The sequence below is a fragment of the Bombyx mandarina genome, chromosome 20 (assembly GCF_030267445.1).
Source record: "Bombyx mandarina strain Sakado chromosome 20, ASM3026744v2".
Lineage (NCBI taxonomy): Eukaryota > Metazoa > Arthropoda > Insecta > Lepidoptera > Bombycidae > Bombyx > Bombyx mandarina.
In genome coordinates, this window is record NC_143226.1 from 2,458,497 (window position 1) to 2,477,554 (window position 19,058).

Consider the following 19,058-nt stretch of genomic DNA (forward strand, 5'->3'; position numbering starts at 1 on the left):
TTTAATTTACAGTTTGTTAAAGTAGTTATAAATGATGATATATTTTGATACCAGTGACCTATTTTAGAAGTTTTGGTCTGGCATGGTAATTTTAGTGTTTTAATAATAAAGTAAAATATATTGTATTTGTTATTTTACTTTGATGTTATTTTGTAATCCATCTTTTTATTTCCATTTAATTCACACATCGTATGAAAGTCATTGGGTTCGACCTTTTATTATTAGAAAAGCCGTATTGACTATGTTCCTTTTGCCTACTCAATAAGACAAATAAAAAATATTAATGTATACAGATTATATACAAGATTCATAGATTATACTAAAATTTCTTATTTTTTTAATTTAAATTATTTACATAACCTTCAAAGAATAGGTACTATTAATTGAGACTTGCAGAATTAAGTACAAATCAAAACATTATTTTCGATGCAGTTCCTGAATTAACTGTGGCTTACAATATTTCGTTAAAAACGATGATTGGTAAAAAAGTGTTTCATTTAGCTCAATTAAGTGCTATCGGCTTGACTGGATATTATATAGGACAATGCAATGGTAAAAATACTACTCAAGATTGTATAGAGGTCGATGGTAAACTCCTGACGAGCTTACCTGCATTGCCTGTGTTCGGAACTGTATCTGCCGCCGTGCCATACACTGAAAGTGGTGGTCCGAAGGACACAACTAGGGTAATGAAACCTTTTTCTATTTAATTTAAGAAAACTACCTAATATATCCCTATATTTAAGCATAGAAAATAAAATATAATTTCTTTATATTATATAACGTCAATTTATTATTAACATAATAACAATTTGGTGTCTAGTTAATTTTTATTACATAATGGAATGTTGATAAATGATGGAACACTTTCAGGTATCTCAAATAATGAAATATGGCTTCCCCGGCCTCGACAATATTCGTTCATATGATGATTATGTGTTGTCTTACGACCGTCGCACAAGAGTACCACACTGGGTTTTTGAACATCTAACAAAAGCACACATTGCCAAAAATGATCAGGTTGATAGGAGTAAATGTGACTTTATGCCTGATGAAAGTATACATCCATTCTTTAGGTAATAAATTAAATAATCAAAATATAGATTTAAATTTTTGAGAGATATTGTATACTGGATAATTGTCTGAGGATTTGTAGTATTAGCCATCATGGGCAGCTGCAAATATACCACATAATGTTTCACAGCTGCTTTAAATCATAAACTACAGCCAATAACAGTACATACTTTGAATTACAAATCTGTTGTCCCATTAAAATTTGCCAATATACCAATCCAACCTAAATGCTAAGAGAATTATGCGTGGGATTCAGTAAAATATAATGGATTTTCATTTATATTGCAATAGGTTTATTCTCCTAACAACAATTAAATGTTGCAGATCTTTAAATAGTGACTACAAAGGATCTGGTTTCGATAGAGGTCATATGGCTGCGGCCGGAAACCACAGGCTCGCACAGAAACATGTCGAACAAACCTTTTACCTAACTAATATGGCTCCACAGGTAGGTATCTCTCACTAAGTACACAAAGTGATTAGAATTTGCTTAGTATTCAATAGATTTTCTAACAATGAAATTACAAGATTTTCTTACAATAGACAAAACCTTCTGAAACTATGTTTATTTTAAGAAATGAACAACGTTTCAGAAGATAATTAAAATAAACATAATTAATTGTTGGAAGATCATTAAAATGAAATAATTCTGTGGTAGACTTCAGAGCTTTAATTTTTTAGGTTGGGGAAGGATTCAACAGACATGCCTGGAATAGACTTGAGAAACATGTTCGTAAATTAACCAAATTGTATGATCACGTATATTGTTGCACAGGACCATTGTATCTTCCGAGGTAACAGCACTATATAATTCTTTAAATGGCATTTGAACATGCAATACTTTTTAATCGCTGTGGGATTTGCTTTGCGGATTGCTCAGAAGCTCATCTCGTGTTATGTAGATAGATACCAGTACTCTTAGATACTCAATGAGAATATCATTATCCACTTCAATCATATTACATCAAGTTACTTACATTGTACTAATGGCTGTCTTAACTTTTAAACTGTAACTTCAGAATAGACACGAAGGTAGTGCCAAAGCCAAAGTTTCATAATTACAGTAATGCCTTATCTGACATAGCTTATAGTTTAATAACATAGGATTGACAACAAACATTTTTCAGGAAAGAATCCGATGGTAAATCGTATGTTCGTTATCAAGTTATAGGAGCAAACACAGTGGCGGTACCAACTCATTTCTACAAGGTAGTCGTGGGCGAGGCCTCAGATGGTTCATTGGACATGGAAGCCTATGTCATGCCCAACCAGAAGATACCTGATGAGACACCAGTGTCTTCTTTTATGGTATATCATGCATTTTAAAATTGCTGAAAGCTGGGGCCCTTTACTCCATATTAGTATATTAATTGTTTTTCTACCTTTCAAACCTGTGTGCACCGTGCATGCTTGCTTCAGATGAGCTCACAATCCAGCTCGTGTAAAGTGGTTACTGGAGCCTACACACATCAAATATTGCCACCCTTTTTTTTTTTTGCTTAGATGGGTGGACAAGCTCGCAGCCCACCTGGTGTTAAGTGGTTACTGGAGCCTATAGACATCTACAACGTAAATGCGCCACCCACCTTGAGATATAAGTTCTAAGGTCTCAAGTATAGTTACATTCTGACACAGTATGATGTTGTTCTAATCTCAATTGTATTTATAAGATGTGCTCACCCTTCAAACTTGTTTGTATGACTATGTAATAAGAGAAATAGGCAAGTATGTGGTGTCTATGTAGTAGTGATTATAAAAGAATCTCCAAATTGATTAATTACACGGCATTATTCATAGATTGTGAAATATGTTAGTGAACTGTGAAAACTTGCCTAGAATTTGTACTCTAGCATTTGAGTTATGCAATGAATATCAACACAAAATAAATTTTGTTTTCAGGTGCCTCCAGAAACTATAGAAAGGGCGGCTGGATTGCTGTTCTTTGACAAAATACACAGAAGTAAATTAAGCAGAATAAATGGGAAGAAAGTATGATTATTAGTGAATCTGTGAACACCACTGTGTCTTAAATAACAAAAGATTGAGATTTCTGTTAATGCAATAAAAAAGAATCCGTGTGTGTACCATAGAGTGGGGTTATTTTGAACTGTGAGTTACTTAGGACATTGATATTTAATATAATATTATATATTTTTTTAATTTTAATAGTTTTTTACATTGTTATGGGAAAAAAGTTTCTGGCAACACTATATTTGACATTTATTAGGTATTATTTATAATTATTTTACAACGAATGCGTGAGATAAATCACGATAGAACAGTGAGAGATCATTCAAATCATCGAATACACAAAGTGAGTATTGTGTATTGATAAAGAGTTTTCTTATTAAAATACAGTTTATCTTTGACTTTGGTTTCTGTATTTCCAGTTTTTTAATTGCTTTTTTCTCAGGTAAACTTTAAATAGACAATATGGTTCGTCAGTATAAAATATTTCATTGCGATATTAAATTTTGTGAGGCATAAGAAAAATGCATATTCCGTATAATGGTTTACAAACAAAGAACATTTTGAAAATACTATTGCTGACGTAAAAGCAAAGATACGAACGATACGTGAAGCATCGCGTAAGTATAGAATACTTAAAAGCACAGCAACCCGACCCTAATAAAATTAATAAACTTACTCAATAACAAAACCGGATATCCTACGTAATTCAGTGAATGGGAAGTATTTATTTTTGTAAACGATGACTCTGGTTTGTCGCAATGGGACTTTCCTCAGGACACCTTCGATATGAGGGTTTTTTTATTGCTTAGATGGGTGGACGAGCTCACAGCCTGCCTGGTGTTAAGTCAGCAGTCGGGGAACCCTGGTAAATTACCCCAAATGGGGTAAAATAAAATTTTGGGGGGTAAAAATGAAACTTTTGTGAGTAAAAAGCATATATTGAAGTGAAACTCCTTTAGAATCGTTGTGATTTCAAATTATCATGGCGGCTATAATATGAAGCAGAATATCTACAATTTTTTTTCCGTGATCGTTAGTCATCGAGTATGTAATGGTTGTTATTAAAATTGTTTTAAAGTGCTATTAAAGTGTAAGACGAAGATAGAGAGCTATAAAAATTACCTAGTAGTTATTCCATTTTTTGATGTTCAAAAATATGTATTAATAATAAAAAGAGAGTCGCAAATTTTAATACACAATGAATTAGTATTTAGTTACATAGGCTCATGCAACTGCGTCACGCGCTACAAATGCCCAGTGTGCTTAGTGCGAGTTTTTTATTATAACGTTCTCGATATAGTAAAAGTTAACCCAATTTTGTATGCAGTTGGAACAGCGCCCCTAGCGGCAAACGTACGCAAACGATCCCATTCCATACAAATATGAGCTAACTTTTACGCTATCGAGAACGTTAACCCGATTGACTTTCACGGTGAAGGAATAACATTAAAAAAATTAAACCCGCAAAATTATAACTTACGTAATTACTGGTGGTAGGACCTCTTGTGAGTCGGCGCGGGTACCACTGCCCTGCCTATTTCTGCCGTGAAGCAGTAATGTGTTTCGGTCTGAAGGGTAGGGCAGCCATTGTAACTATACTGAGATCTTAGAACTTATATCTCAAGGTGGGTGGCGCATTTACAGTGCAGCAGTGGATCCCATTCCATACAAATATGAGCTAACCACCAGCTACCAGCACACATATTTACGAATAACTCAGCAACCAAAACATCAAACAAGTTCATCTAGTGTCAAACAGACAGCGGCAGCTTGACTTTGACATTAAACAATGACCATAGACTACAGAACTCTATGGGTTTGATGCTAGCTTGATCAAATTTTCATCATTATTACCTCACTCGAGGTCAGTTGAGGAATATTGTAATGGTCGACTAAAAATACCAAACTCGAGTAAGTTTGGAGGGAATTCTCGAGCATCATCGGATGAGTTAAGAGTGGAGGACTATTTTACGAAACGTCTAAAGATACGGGCATTAGTCGTAAAAATAAACTCCACTCAAACGTCCTTGGAAAAATTTCCTAACCGGAGTGAAGTGACCGAACTGTCAAGTTAAGGTACGTCGCGACGTACCTTGAACGTTCCTCAAGGCTGGTTTTCTATCGATGTCCAAATAGTATGTGGACCGCAAATGGAAATATATGATATTGTTGTGCAATGGCCTGGATCTGTGCATGATTCGCGCATATTTTGATAATTTAAGTTTGATAATATTTATTAATAAAGTAAACAGTTCGAGGTTAGACATTTGAAACTCTTTATTTTATTTACCTACATAAGAGTCATATTTTGCTTACTACCTGATAAATAAAGTCAATGCGATTATAAGTTTTATTTATATAATAATAAACTGGTGGTTGTGGAAAAGCACTTCAACAACACGATGCAACCAAAATCACATAAAAGCGGCGAATAAAAATACAAAGCCGGATCCGAAATCTAAAATAATAATAGGTTAGAAAATAAATAATACACTTTCAGATTTACCGCACGCACACATATTTACGAATAACTCAGCAACCAAAACATCAAACAAGTTCATCTAGTGTCAAACAGACAGCGGCAGCTTGACTTTGACATTAAACAATGACCATAGACTACAGAACTCTATGGGTTTGATGCTAGCTTGATCAAATTTTCATCATTATTACCTCACTCGAGGACAGTTGAGGAATATTGTAATGGTCGACTAAAAATACCAAACTCGAGTAAGTTTGGAGGGAATTCTCGAGCATCATCGGATGAGTTAAGAGTGGAGGACTATTTTACGAAACGTCTAAAGATACGGGCAATAGTGTTTAAACAAATTGTATAATTACGTGTTCCTTCTAGTATGTTCTATAAAACTATTTTTTGTGTATTAATACTTAGTGGTGTTCTTAATATGTGCAATATTATATTTAAGACATAGATTGAAAAAAAAAAATTGTTTTGTAAATAATAAAAGTATATCTAAATTTTACAATTTATGTTGTGTTGTTTTTGTTATTATTGTTGACTAGCGACCCGCCCTCGCTTCGCTTCGGAAACTGTAATTTATTATTGATTTCTCCACTATTTAATGGATTATATTATACATATAAACCTTCCTCTTCAATCACTCTATCTATTAAAAAAAACCGCATCAAAATCCGGTGCGTTTTAAAGATTTAAGCATATACCTAGTCAGGTCATAAGTATTGTCACACAGTAAAAACTTTTCTTTTAGAATGCTGGCCACAACAAAGTTTATTGAATTCGAATTTCGAATTGTTCATGAAAATAAAAATGTATACTTTTAGAATTTTACTCATTTTTAAATATGGAGTGGACGCTTAAAGAAGACCGTGTTGCAGTTATTGCGTTGCATCGTTGCGGTTACGCGCCAATTCAAATTTTTAACATACTGAAAAATTTGAATATAACCAAAAGATTCGTTTATCGTACCATCAAACGATACAATGGAGACTCTAGTGTAGATGACAGGTCAAGAAGTGGTCGCCCTCGGTCTGTTAGGACTCCAGCAGTGATAAAAGCTGTGAAAGCGCGAATTCAAAGAAATCCCAACCGTAAGCAGAAACTGTTGGCCCTTCAGATGGGGTTAAGCAGAACCACGGTGAAATGGGTGTTAAATGAAGACTTAGGGCTTCGGGCATATCGAAGAAAAACAGGACATCGTTTGAATGCTCGTCTAATGGACCTGAGACTGAAGAGATGCCGCGCTTTGTTGAAGCGGTACGCGGGAAAAAAATATCGGGAAAATTTTTTTTCGGATGAAAAATTTTTTACCTTAGAAGAGAGCTACAACAAACAAAATGATAAGGTGTACGCACACAGTAGTGAAGAAGCGAGCAACCGTAATCCGCGTGTCCAACGAGGTCATTTTCCATCCTCGCTCATGGTATGGTTGGGAGTTTCTTATTGGGGCTTAACAGAGGTACATTTTTGTGAGAAAAGTGTAAAAACGAATGCAGTTGTGTATCAAAATACAGTCCTGACGAACCTTGTGGAACCTGTTTCTCGTACCATGTTCAATAACAGGCACTGGGTATTCCAACAAGATTCGGCGCCAGCTCATAGAGCGAAGAGCACACAAGACTGGCTGGCGGCGCGTGAAATCGACTTCATCCGGCACGAAGACTGGCCCTCCTCCAGTCCAGATTTGAATCCGTTAGATTTCAAGATATGGCAACACCTGGAGGAAAAGGCGTGCTCAAAGCCTCATCCCAATTTGGAGTCACTCAAGACATCCTTGATTAAGGCAGCCGCTGATATTGACATGGACCTCGTTCGTGCTGCGATAGACGACTGGCCGCGCAGATTGAAGGCCTGTATTCAAAATCACGGAGGTCATTTTGAATAAACTTTAGTGTCATAAGAATCTATGTTTTGTTAAGTTCATTTTGGTATATGAATGGTTACATAATGAATAAACTTGTTTCAATTATTTTACTTTAAACATGTGACAGAATTTATGACCTGACTAGGTATGGGGACAGAGAACGCGACTTTGTTTTATACTGTATAGTGATTATTAATTTCAGGTTTAGGGATGATCGATATTCATCGATGTTATGTTATCGATGTTATATTACTGGTGGTAGGACCTCTTGTGAGTCCGCACGGGTAGGTACCACCGCCCCGCCTATTTCTGCCGTGAAGCAGTAATGCATTTCGGTTTGAAGGGCGGGGCAGCCGTTGTGACTATACTGAGACCTTAGAACTATATCTCAAGGTGTGTGGCGCATTTACGTTGTAGATGTCTATGGGCTCCAGTAATCACTTAAAACCAGGTGGGCTGTGAGCTCGTCCACACATCTAAGCAATAAAAAAAAAAAAAATATCGAAACGTCCATATATCTTTTAGGGCCGTCTAACGGTGAATGTACTTTCTAGCTCGTGAGTCCCTAGGTAGTACAACTATTTTAAACTAAATGACACTGGTTACCGTAATCGAAGTAAGCCGCACTACATAAATGTGTGTGAAAATAAGAAAATGTAAATTGTGAAGTGTGATGTCGAAGTCAAGTGCAATATTTAAACGCCCGCTTATAATCCGTAAAACGTAGTTTTAATTAATAAACACGCATAATAAATAAAATGGTTTTATTTCCTACCAAAAACATCGGTCTTTTTAAACATCGATATTTATCGTACATCGATACTTTTAAATCGATGTTTTTCTAATATCGAGCATCCCTATTCAGGATTATAAATGATTCATTCCGGAAGGGAGATATGCGCGGTCACCGTCCTCGTCGAACCCGTCGGTTGCAATGAAGGGCTCGATGAGTGAATTGACCCATAGACACAGCCCACTGAGTTTTTGTCCTCATCTTCTCAGTGGGTCGCGTTTCCGATCCGGTGGTAATTCTTTTTTTTTTTTTAGATTCTGCGAAGCACTGCTCTTGCTAGGGCCAGTGTTAACAACACTCCGGTTTGAGCCTTGTGAGCTCACCTACATGTTACGATGAAGCTGAAATAGCCTCTCAAGGCATCAGCATAGGTAGGGGAAAAAACGAGATACGCGGATAGCGTCTCGCTTTTATAGCCTCCAGTGACCATATAGCGTTAGTAACTAAAACAAAGGTTTAACACTAAAGCACTTAACATTTCGCCTGTTTACTCATCTACATAAACAAAAAAACCGTTTATTTATATATATTTAAGTTATTAATGTCATTAACTAAAGGAGTAAATAATAATAATAATACCAGATTTGTATAAAACATGTTTTATTTTTATATTACATTTGAAACACGTTAGATTACAGAGTTACCATTTATTATGATATTAAAGTATCAATTGTCGTCTTCCTCGTCGGAAGCGCCGTTCTGTTGCGGTTCACCATCCATGTTAGCATCGCCCATACCTACGCAATAATTTTTATGTAGAATAGAAAAACCAGTGGTTATGCTTCTGAGCTGGGCATATAGTGTTAATTCGATCTTTTATTGATAAAATAAAAAATTTCAGACTCTAATTACTTTAATAGTTGTCAATCTTTCGACAAGACTTTTAACACGGTTCACCATCCATGTTAGCATCGCCCATACCTACACAATAATTATGTAGAAAAAGCGGTGGTTAGGTTTTGTTTCTGCGCTGGGCATATAGTATAATATACATCCATAACCCTGGACGACATTTTATATTTATCATACAAACATCTTAACTTGGCGGGATTCGAACCCGCGACCCCCTTGTCTAGTGGTCATGTCACTTACCACTACACCAGACGGTCGTTTTTTTCATTCGTTCATTCATTCATTCATTCGTATTTAGAAATACCTTGATCCTCGTCTTCCTCGGCAGAATCGCCAGCGACTTCGGCGTTTTCAGCCTCAGCGCGTTCCATCTGTCGAGCCAACTCTGCCTCGTCTGTCGCTGTCACCACTTTAGGCTGTGGATTACTTATTGTACAGTATTTATTTTATTTATTAGACACACAATACACATCACAATCAAAAGTATATTAGCGAATGAGACCCAGTCACGTTCACCTTTTCGAAGAAGAAAGTAGCTGAAGTCGCCGTGGCCTAAAGGATAAGGACGCTCGATGCATTGGTATAGATCGATGCAACAGTGTTCGAATCCCGCAGACAGGTATCAATGATTCTTTTTTTTTTTCCTACCTAAGATGATGAAGCCTTGAGAGACTATTTCAGCATAACCTTAACTAGTAGGTGAGCTCACGGGGCTCAAACCTGACGACGTTGCTAACACGAACCCTAGCAAAAGCCGTGTTTCGCAGCATCTACCACCGGATCGGAAACGCGACCCACTGAGAAGATCCGGCGAGAAACTCAGTGGTTTGTGTCTGTGGGTTAATTTACTCGTCGAGCACTTCGACGTGAACGATGACCGGTGCTTCGGGTACCTAAAATCACCGTTAGGCGATCGGGAGGATCCGAAATGACGTGTAATGTTTCTAATGAAATACGTTGTTAATAAATCTTCACGATTGATTTCCACAACTGTTGTTTTTTTTTATTACTTACGATTGGTGGACGAGCTCACAGCCCACCTGGTGTTAAGTGGTTACTGGAGCCCATAGACATCAACAACTTTTTTGAGATGGAATGACTAACTATAGAGTTTGAAATCAATCATGGAGCATGTTCATGCATTGAATACAAACTAACACAATATTTAATTTGAAAAAAAAAACATAGTTTATGTAATAATTGCATGTCATAATGAAAGTTCAAAGCCCACATACTATTAAATAGTTACTTGGCAGATTACGTGGAGGCTTTAGTTCGAAATGTTATGTAATGAATTTAGTAATCTCTTTTATATATTCCATAATAAAACATGTAGCTAAACCAATAAAATACATAGGAATTCGATAATTTACCGCCATTTGAATGTTGAAGACTCCACCTGCTTCTGTGATGTTCTCTTGAATTTTGTCGATTGCGTCTTGTAATGCTTTGAGACCGTCAGTCTTCTCAGGAGTTGAGGTAGTCATTACTGTAAGAAACCTTAGTTAAATGATTATACTTCGCTTAGTGAGACATACAGTAATCAAGTTATGTAATAATTTTCGGTAGGCAGCGGCTTGGCTCTGTCCCTGGCATTGCTGAACATGAGCGACGGTAACCACTCACCATCAGGTGGGCCGTATGCTCGTCTGCCTACAAGGGCAATTCTGTTAAGAAAAAAAATCTTTAAATAGAGTTTTTCAAATTGTGAAATATATGGGCTCCGGTAGGACTTATGCTACAGTGTGATCAGAAAATTCTCTGCACTCGCACCCTTCTCTTCTATATTCTCTCTAATACAGTCCATCCAAGTCTTTTTATGACGGTTATCATACACTATCATACACAAAGTATCTAGTCCAAATACATTAAAAACGAAAATTAAACCAAACACTTACCATACAAAGGTGGGGCAATAAGATTAATTTTGATTGGCATGTCCACTGTAGACAAAGCTAGACCAGCTTTCAAAGCTGCTCGTACAGCATCAATGCCTTCATAACCATAGCAAGCGCACTCAATATCAGCACGGATCTTCACTGCTTGCGAGGTCAGTTTCCTTTTAATATTAGCTAAGAGGACATCCTTGGTTTCTTCATCTAAGCCACATTCATCGAGTACTGATGGGTCTCTGGAACATTAACATATTGTATAGAAACAACTTTCTTCTTGTTCCAATTAGGTAATATAGCACTTTTTATTTTGTGTATTAACATATTTCAATTTCACAAGATTAAGGTCAGTTCTTTTTCTCAAAATTAATATATTTTATAATATTAAAATAATTTTCATAGTCATAGAGATAATTAAACTACCTAATTAGCCTACCTTCGGGCTGGCAGCACAAATCTGTTAGACCAGGGGTTCCCAAACTTATTCTGTCTACTGCCCACTTTGAGAATTAATTATTTTTTAGTGCCCCCCTTTTTTCATCTTATTAAAAACCACTATAGAGAGAACTGAGTCGGTGTCTAAGAGTCCTCCTAGATGAAATTACAAATCACCTCCCAAGCCTCTACACACCCATTTTTTCTGGGTCTATTACCCTTTAGGCGTGCAGCGCTCACAAGGGGGCGTTATCGCCCACTTTGGGAAAGGCTGTGTTAGACAGTGCACTGAGCCACTGCAACACTCAAATTGTGTAGAGCTCAGTGTTTAGAGAAATTTGAGGGAAGGGTTACTCAAGGGTAACATATAGGAAACCCTAGTAAATATATAAGTCACAAATACATAAGGTTGTGAGCAGCTGACTAGTACACAGTAATTCATGTCCTATTGAAGTGTGATAGTTTCGGAGTGCAGAGTGTGAGAGCTGAAGAAAGCAAAGTAGTATTCATTCTACAGTAAATTGACTTTTTGGTCCATTTGGACATAATGATAATTACACAAGCACCCTTTTTCTTTTTTTTTTCAGTCTGGGGGCCAAACCTCCTACGATGTCCCCACAATTGGGGGTACACAAGCACCAACCTTATCATTTTAACTCAAGATGTACACTTACACAGCTGCTTGTTTGAAGAAGTCATATGCCGAGGCTTTCTTCTTATATTTCTCTTCAAAGTACCAAGCTGTTTTTTTATAAAGTTCTTCCAATTGCTCAGAAGTTTCATAATGGAGGAGCTCTGCTACATGTCGCAGGATCGAGTTTACTGCTTTTGCTTTTGCGTAGCGTTCTGTGCACTTGTATATATCTTCAGCAGATACACGACGTTTCGATAAGTCTATGTATCCTGTGCATTGAAGGAAATAACAAAATTAAAAAAGATCATTTGGAGTATCAGCGATTGGTGCCCGGTTTGTCCGCTCATATTCCCAATTAAATGTGTACTTTGTTATTAATACAGATAACAACTTATGTCAATATTGACTTTGAGAAATGAGTGGACAAAACATTGATTTAATAAATTAGTTTATGACAATATTGGTTTGTTTAATTCCTGTTTTCCAAGCACAAATGGTAATATTTTACTGAAGCGAAAAATGGAGTGCAATTTTATCAATTTTTTTATTATTACTTTAAACAATATCTAACCTTTTTCTTTGTCCACTCTGATAACGACAACCGGTTCAGTCTTTCCCACTCGGATCAATTTGTTAATGGATCTGATACGTCTTCTGGAAAGCTCAGATAGCAAGATCATGCCCTCTATATTATTGTATTCTAGAAGGTGGACGTATGCTCCCATCTCTGCGATGGATCTAACGTTCACCATCACCACATCTTCAACTTCCGGGTATTTCTCTTGATAAAATCGACACGACAACGGCATCTAGAATAATTTGATTTTATTATAACCTATGTGAAAAGTTTGTGTCACAAATTCTGGTATTTACTATTGAGAATATATATAACCTATATGAAAAGTTTGTGTCACAAATTCTAGTATTAATTATTGAGAATATAGTATTAATTTACCTTGTGTGTTTATTTAATTCGTTTTTGTCTGTTAAATAATATATAAAGAAAGAATATGATGAAACAGTCAACTTGTTCACGTTGACGAAATTCAGCGTTTACTTCATGTCCTTCTGTCTGGGCTTCTGTTGTGTGACATCTGTCACAAATTAGAAAAAATCAAAGTCTATTGTATCAACTTTGTTGAAATGTATTTGCGTGAAATGAAACGTAGCAGTAGTCGGGTCGTAAAGGTTGGGTGTTGGATGTTAAATACTAAGTGTATTATCCATTGTGTTGGTGTAGCGGGACCCGCAACAAAACCCGTTTACAAATTAAAATTAGAATTTATTAATGTTCTCAGAAATTATTCGCTCAGCTAATATTCACCAGAAATTGACTCAAGTTAAGGCCCGTAGAGGCAAATGTAACGATGGCTAAAATGTAAAAAAGGGCATCTGATCGTAAAATATTGTATCAGGTCTCTTGAATACCGTAATTGATGAATTTTTCGTCAAAGTTACGTTTAAAAATGTTGGAATTTCATTAGTCATCATAACAATTGTATTGAATACATAATTAAATTACTGACCGACATTCCTATTTCTGTTCAATAGAACAAAACTTACGCAATTGACTTTGAATATTCAATTGATCGTTATTGACTTAAACAATTTTAAATATATTTTTTTAGTTGATGAAACGGGCGGTTCCTTTGGCCTACTTAGTGTTAAAAGGTCAAAGGAGCCTCAAGGCACCCCAAAATTACTGTTCCTTGAGGTTTCTCTGGACTCCAATAATTATATTATAAATGGACGTAGGTTCATTAGGCCATTCGAAATCCTTATGTGAGGTTTTGTAAATAATAAAAGAAAAGATTAAACGCACATATACTTGGCCTAATTCACTAAGCATACGTGCGTTATTTGTCACAACAATTAACATCAATTAAAACTCTTATGAACCTATCGCATTCCGCATACAATATGAAGATTACGTCTCGATTATTCCGGGAAGATAGCATATTTGTAAGCGTTCACGCATCCTTGACAATGTCATTTTACTATTAGTCATTTGCTAATTTACGCTGCAGCAAATTAGTATGGCCAGAAAAACAAATCTATAAACTATATGGATTTGATTTAGGTGTATAATAATAGTTATTCCAGTTCTGATCATGATGCGAAGAACTGTTTGAGATTTTTCTGTAATCTGTTTCTACAATCCCATAACCGGAGTAGTTAGACCGATTATTATTAGTAGTTTACCGGTGGTAGGACCTCTTGTGAGCCCGCGCGAGCAGGTACCACCGCCCTGCCTATTTCTGCCGTGAAGCAGTAATGCGTTTCGGTCTGAAGGATAGGGTAGCCGTTGTAACTATATTGAGATCTTAGAACTTATATCTCAAGGTCGGTGGCGCAATTACGTTGTAGATATCTATGGGCTCCAGTAACCACTTAACATCAGGTGGGCTGCGAGCTCGTCCAGCGATCTAAGCAATAAAAAAAAAAGTTTCCAAAGATTGAGTACTCTGCCAGTACTGCTAGTCTCTGAAATGAACTTTGCCTCTCGGTATTTCCTTTGCAATAGGTCATCACATTATTTATAAATTAATGTTTGAGAAGACACCTTAGCGGTAGATCATGGAAATGAAGGGATCTTAGTGAAATAGAGGAATTCACAGTATATTCGACTCGCTTTTTTCTGTTTTGATGCAATCAGCGAAGTTCGAACACGAGTAGATACGAACACGATAAGTTCCTATTTTCCATTTCTATAAAATAATTCGAAATTAAAGAACGCAACAAAGTTTGTCGTATGTTTCATGTTAAACATCTTGCAATTGTAAGACATTAAAAACGCTGTCGAGTAGCGAATTAATTGAAATATATCACTGGACGAACAAATCTTGGTGATAGTTCGATCAGTACGCGTCTTGTCCCCATACTTACTGTGCAACATTTAGCGAAAAATGTTCATTAACTAAATTAAAATGTATTTCTGGTAAGTTCAGCCATATTCTTTGTTTATAAAATATTGTATAGCGTATTCTTAATGTATTATGTTGTGAATATCTCTTCCTTCTTCCAATAAATGTAAAAAAAAGAGTGAATTAATTTGTTTGGATTAGACCTAGTGTATAAAATCACGCATACATATTTTCTTCAAGTTGATTATAATTACAACAAACTTATCAGACAACAGTATTCTTTATCAAAAATATTTTAGGGTTCGAAAATACTGTGATTGTATTATATGAAATTTTTAATAAATATAAAATAGAATTATCTATGACAGTAAAATATCGTTTCGCGCCTTTTTTGTTATTGCTATTAAAAGTATGGTTACCTTACGTTACAACATGTTAAATATACTACACTATACTGTTTATTATAGTTACATTAGCATTATATTTACCGAGAATTAATCTGAATGATACAATTTGTGAAGAAGTAATTATATGAATCACATTGTAAAGTTGAAATTCATAATTTAACCGTTTTACATTTCGTTACATTGTCTCTTGAAATTACGTAGTTTTCATTGATTACTCACTCACTTAGTAATTATTACAGCTGTAAAAGCTGAATTCATTGAGCGACCACTTCTCGGACGTTTTTAGTAGGTAATTTGTGTTTTTCTGAACGTGTTTGTGAGTAACGTATTAATTGCTGAGCCATTTGATTTAAGCCCTTAGATACCTAATTATAGACGATATGTACACCATCGTGAAATATACGTTTATCGAATAAATAGTCGAAGGTCCTATTGCAAATTGCAGTGTGGAATGTTTCGAATTAAATTATCTCTTGATAAGAAAAGCGCAAATTGTATTTTACGGTTATGAAAGCACTCTCAATAATAGCAACAGTCTTCGTTTTCGAAATTCGGCTTGAATACTGTGTGGTAACGTTTGAACGAAGATTTAACCGCCACAAAACAGATACACATGAAAATATAGGCGGCCATATTGTTTCCGTCTTGTAAAAGAAATCTCAAATTTTATTACATAACTTTACGTTACTTTTTTATAATATAATACTTTTATTAAAGTTTAAATTTATGTAGTTACTATTATACAATGATTTTGATAAATTAAAATCTATGGTAATAAGTTCTAATGAATATTAGAATACAAGGAGGAGCTTTAGTTTCTTTAATAGAATAAAAACTTTGTATGTACGGTTTCGTCATAATATCAACTGCAAAATATTCGCTACCTACTTTATAAATCAAATTTTAATAAATACAAAACAATTGTCCTTCATTTTTTTGTAAACATACACATCAAATTGGCCATCAAATCGATTGACTGTTGTACAAAAGTTCATCGTTGTTCGCACGTGAGCTGTGAAACGCGATATAAAAAAATAATAATTTGGATTGTTTAAAATGTTTTGAATTACAAACATAAATGAAGTGTAATGAAACTTTTAAAATGTCCTTCATAACGAAGGAACAAATCGAATTGTTGGTGAATGATCGGTGTCGCTCTTGGACATCAGCGATGCCAGAGACAAAATATCTAACAGCTAATTTATAAAAAAAATATAGGACAAGAACTTTCACATCGGCGAATAATCGATATCATATTTGCAAACTACCGCCGATATTAATGTTTTGTGATACTAAGTAAATGAATGCTGCCGATAAGAGATTGCTAAGGTTCATTATCATCCATACACATCCCACAGACATCCACTGCTGGTCATAGTTTTCCCTAAAGTTCACCATAATGACTGGGTCTGCGCATCCTGTGGATTCCTACGACTTCTAACAAAGCATCGATCCACCTCGTGGAAGGATAAGGTTAAAATAGGTTATAATAAGAAGCTCTTCAATAAGGACTCTTCAATAAAGAGGAAGGATTTTAATACATTAATATTAAAAAGATATATTGTGATGTTGACTAATGTTATCTTTCTCCGAAGCTAATTTGGCGGCTTTCTGAGGAATAGATCGTAGTTTAATTAGTCATGTTATGATTAATCTAAGCAAAAGAGTTATGATACTATACTATCAGTAACTTAAACAAAACCATAAAAATTTTAGTTACATTATTTTCTTGGATGCTATAGGAAAATATTTATGATTATTTTCTTTGCAAATAATGATTAAAAACAAAATGTAGGTTGATCCAAATCAATTGAAATTATAAAATTATTAAACTGTCATCGGTACTTGATGCGTGTGCAAATTTTCAAGTTAGTCGTATTTGTTGAAGTCCGTGAAAAAGTTGAAATATTCGTTATAAACAAACATGTACACTTCCAACGCTAATAAAAAACATGTTGTAAAGTAAACTTGGTGACGATTTCTATGGTTTTTACGATTTTGTTCGCATCGATTTGCCATATTTACCTTGACCTTAAAACTGGTGGCGTAATTAAAACGTACTAAAACAAGATTGCGAGTTTAAGCTCCAGTGCGTATGGCACACAACTAGGTCGCAAAGCCGGTTTCGTACAGTTCAATTATTTATTGACCTATTATTTTATTGAGATTCGATGTATGAAGTAGGTCGTCTGATGTTTCAATATGGACGAGGTCGCATACGTCAATACTGAAAGAAATATCATTGGGGCCGCTCGACCAAGCTAATGCGAATTTAAATTATTCACAAAAAATCACCTTTTTTTATTGCTTAGATGGGTGGACGAGCTCACAGCCCACCTGGTGTTAAATGGTTACTGGAGCCCATAGACATCCACAACGTAAATGCGCTACCCAACTTGAGAATAAGTTCTAAGGTCTCAAGTATAGTTACAACGGCTGCCCCACCCTTCAAACCGAAACGTATTACTGCTTCACGGCAGAAATGGGCAGAGTGGTGGTACCCACCCGTACGGACTCACCAGAGGTCCTACCATCAGTAAAAACTTCATCTAAGTAATCTCAATCTAAATTACATAGGGCTATTTGAAATTCGTAGTTAGTCTCATAAAGTGACAGTTATTTAATGAAGTTCTTTTAACTTAAAAAATGTCTTACAATAAGTATTCCTACCATTACGAATTACTTTCAGTTCCGTGTGATATACTAAAACCTCTTCAGATTATATTTAACGTTTATTATTTAACATCGAATATTTGGTGCGTCCTGTCTATTTCGGCCTATAGAATATGATATAGATTTATTCAGGACTAGCCGTACTCGCCCGCTTCGCTGCGCATTTAAAATTAACATTATTACCTACTGTCAGTATTATTAGGAAGTTCAACACTCATATCATTCCTGTCCATTAATTCATGTATTTTCTTGGATGCATAGTTCAGTGGTTATAACGGAACATCCGTAAAAACCACTGTAGATTTATATATTAGTATAGATTTTAACAGTTTCTCTCTCCGGCATGGGCAGCTTAACATAATGAGCTGGAAAATTGTTTCCGTGTATATTCCACGAAAAACGATAAGAATCGCGTAAAACTTTCATGTTAATAATTTTTTTGCAGTTTTAAGTGTTAACTACAGTCCATTTACATTATAAGTCGAGCGCTGGCGTCCATCTGAGATGCGTGCCCAACGATTGCCTTTCAGTGTGCTTAGTGAGAGTTTCTTAACGTTTTCGATAGCGTAAAAGTTAAGCCAATTTTGTATGCCATTGGAACAGCGCCCCTAGCGGCAAACGTACGCAAACGATCCCATTCCATACAAATATGAGCTAACTTTTACGCTATCGAGAACGTTAAAAAATTCGCACTAAGCACACAGAGCTCAATGCGCAAAATATTGCGATCGATAGCCTACAACCACGGAAAGCTCCCGGCTCCGACGGCATCCGCAACCGCGCGCTAAAACTGTTACCAGCCCAACTGATAACGATGTTGGCCACGATATTAAATGCTGCTATGACGAACTGCATCTTTCCCGCGGCGTGGAAAGAAGCGGACGTTATCGGCATACACAAGCCGGGCAAACCGAATAACGAAACCGCGAGTTACCGCCCCATCAGTCTCCTCCCGGCGATAGGCAAATTATACGAACGGCTCCTTCGTAAACGCCTCTGGGACTTTGTATCCGCGAACAAAATTCTGATAGACGAGCAGTTTGGATTCCGCGCCAGACACTCGTGCGTCCATCAAGTGCACCGCCTCACGGAGCACATCTTACTAGGGCTGAACAGGCGGAAA

General features: G+C 35.9%; 3 protein-coding genes across 4 annotated transcripts in view; 2 read left to right on the forward strand and 1 right to left on the reverse strand.

Annotated features, from left to right (window-relative positions):
- The first annotated feature begins 296 nt into the window (after positions 1-296).
- Positions 297-6,033, forward strand: EndoG (endonuclease G, mitochondrial). Its single transcript, XM_089735836.1, has 6 exons — positions 297-686; positions 874-1,076; positions 1,399-1,522; positions 1,756-1,868; positions 2,202-2,382; positions 2,974-6,033. Exons 1-6 carry the CDS (start codon positions 474-476, stop codon positions 3,067-3,069), a joined length of 930 nt encoding a protein of 309 aa, XP_089591962.1. The 5' UTR covers positions 297-473; the 3' UTR covers positions 3,070-6,033.
- Positions 6,034-8,761: 2,728 nt separating this feature from the next.
- On the reverse strand, positions 8,762-13,092 carry eIF2alpha (eukaryotic translation initiation factor 2 subunit alpha). Of its 2 annotated transcripts, none has more exons than XM_089735831.1 (7): positions 12,947-13,092; positions 12,563-12,800; positions 12,032-12,260; positions 10,929-11,161; positions 10,404-10,519; positions 9,335-9,446; positions 8,762-8,915 (listed from the first exon to the last, which is right to left on the reverse strand). In XM_089735831.1, the coding sequence occupies exons 2-7, from the start codon at positions 12,798-12,800 to the stop codon at positions 8,845-8,847; spliced, it is 999 nt and encodes a 332-aa protein (XP_089591957.1). In that variant the 5' UTR covers positions 12,947-13,092; the 3' UTR covers positions 8,762-8,844. The 2 variants fall into 2 exon arrangements, with proteins under 2 accessions (XP_089591957.1, XP_089591958.1); XM_089735832.1 differs by having other exon boundaries at positions 8,843-9,099; positions 12,947-13,084.
- Positions 13,093-14,793: 1,701 nt separating this feature from the next.
- LOC149500591 (uncharacterized) overlaps positions 14,794-19,058 on the forward strand; it is a 28,202-nt gene continuing 23,937 nt past the window's right edge. Inside the window, exon 1 of the mRNA XM_089735628.1 lies at positions 14,794-14,929. Within this exon, the coding sequence (XP_089591754.1) occupies positions 14,919-14,929 (11 nt within the window). The 5' untranslated portion in view covers positions 14,794-14,918. The remainder of the gene's footprint in view (positions 14,930-19,058) is intronic.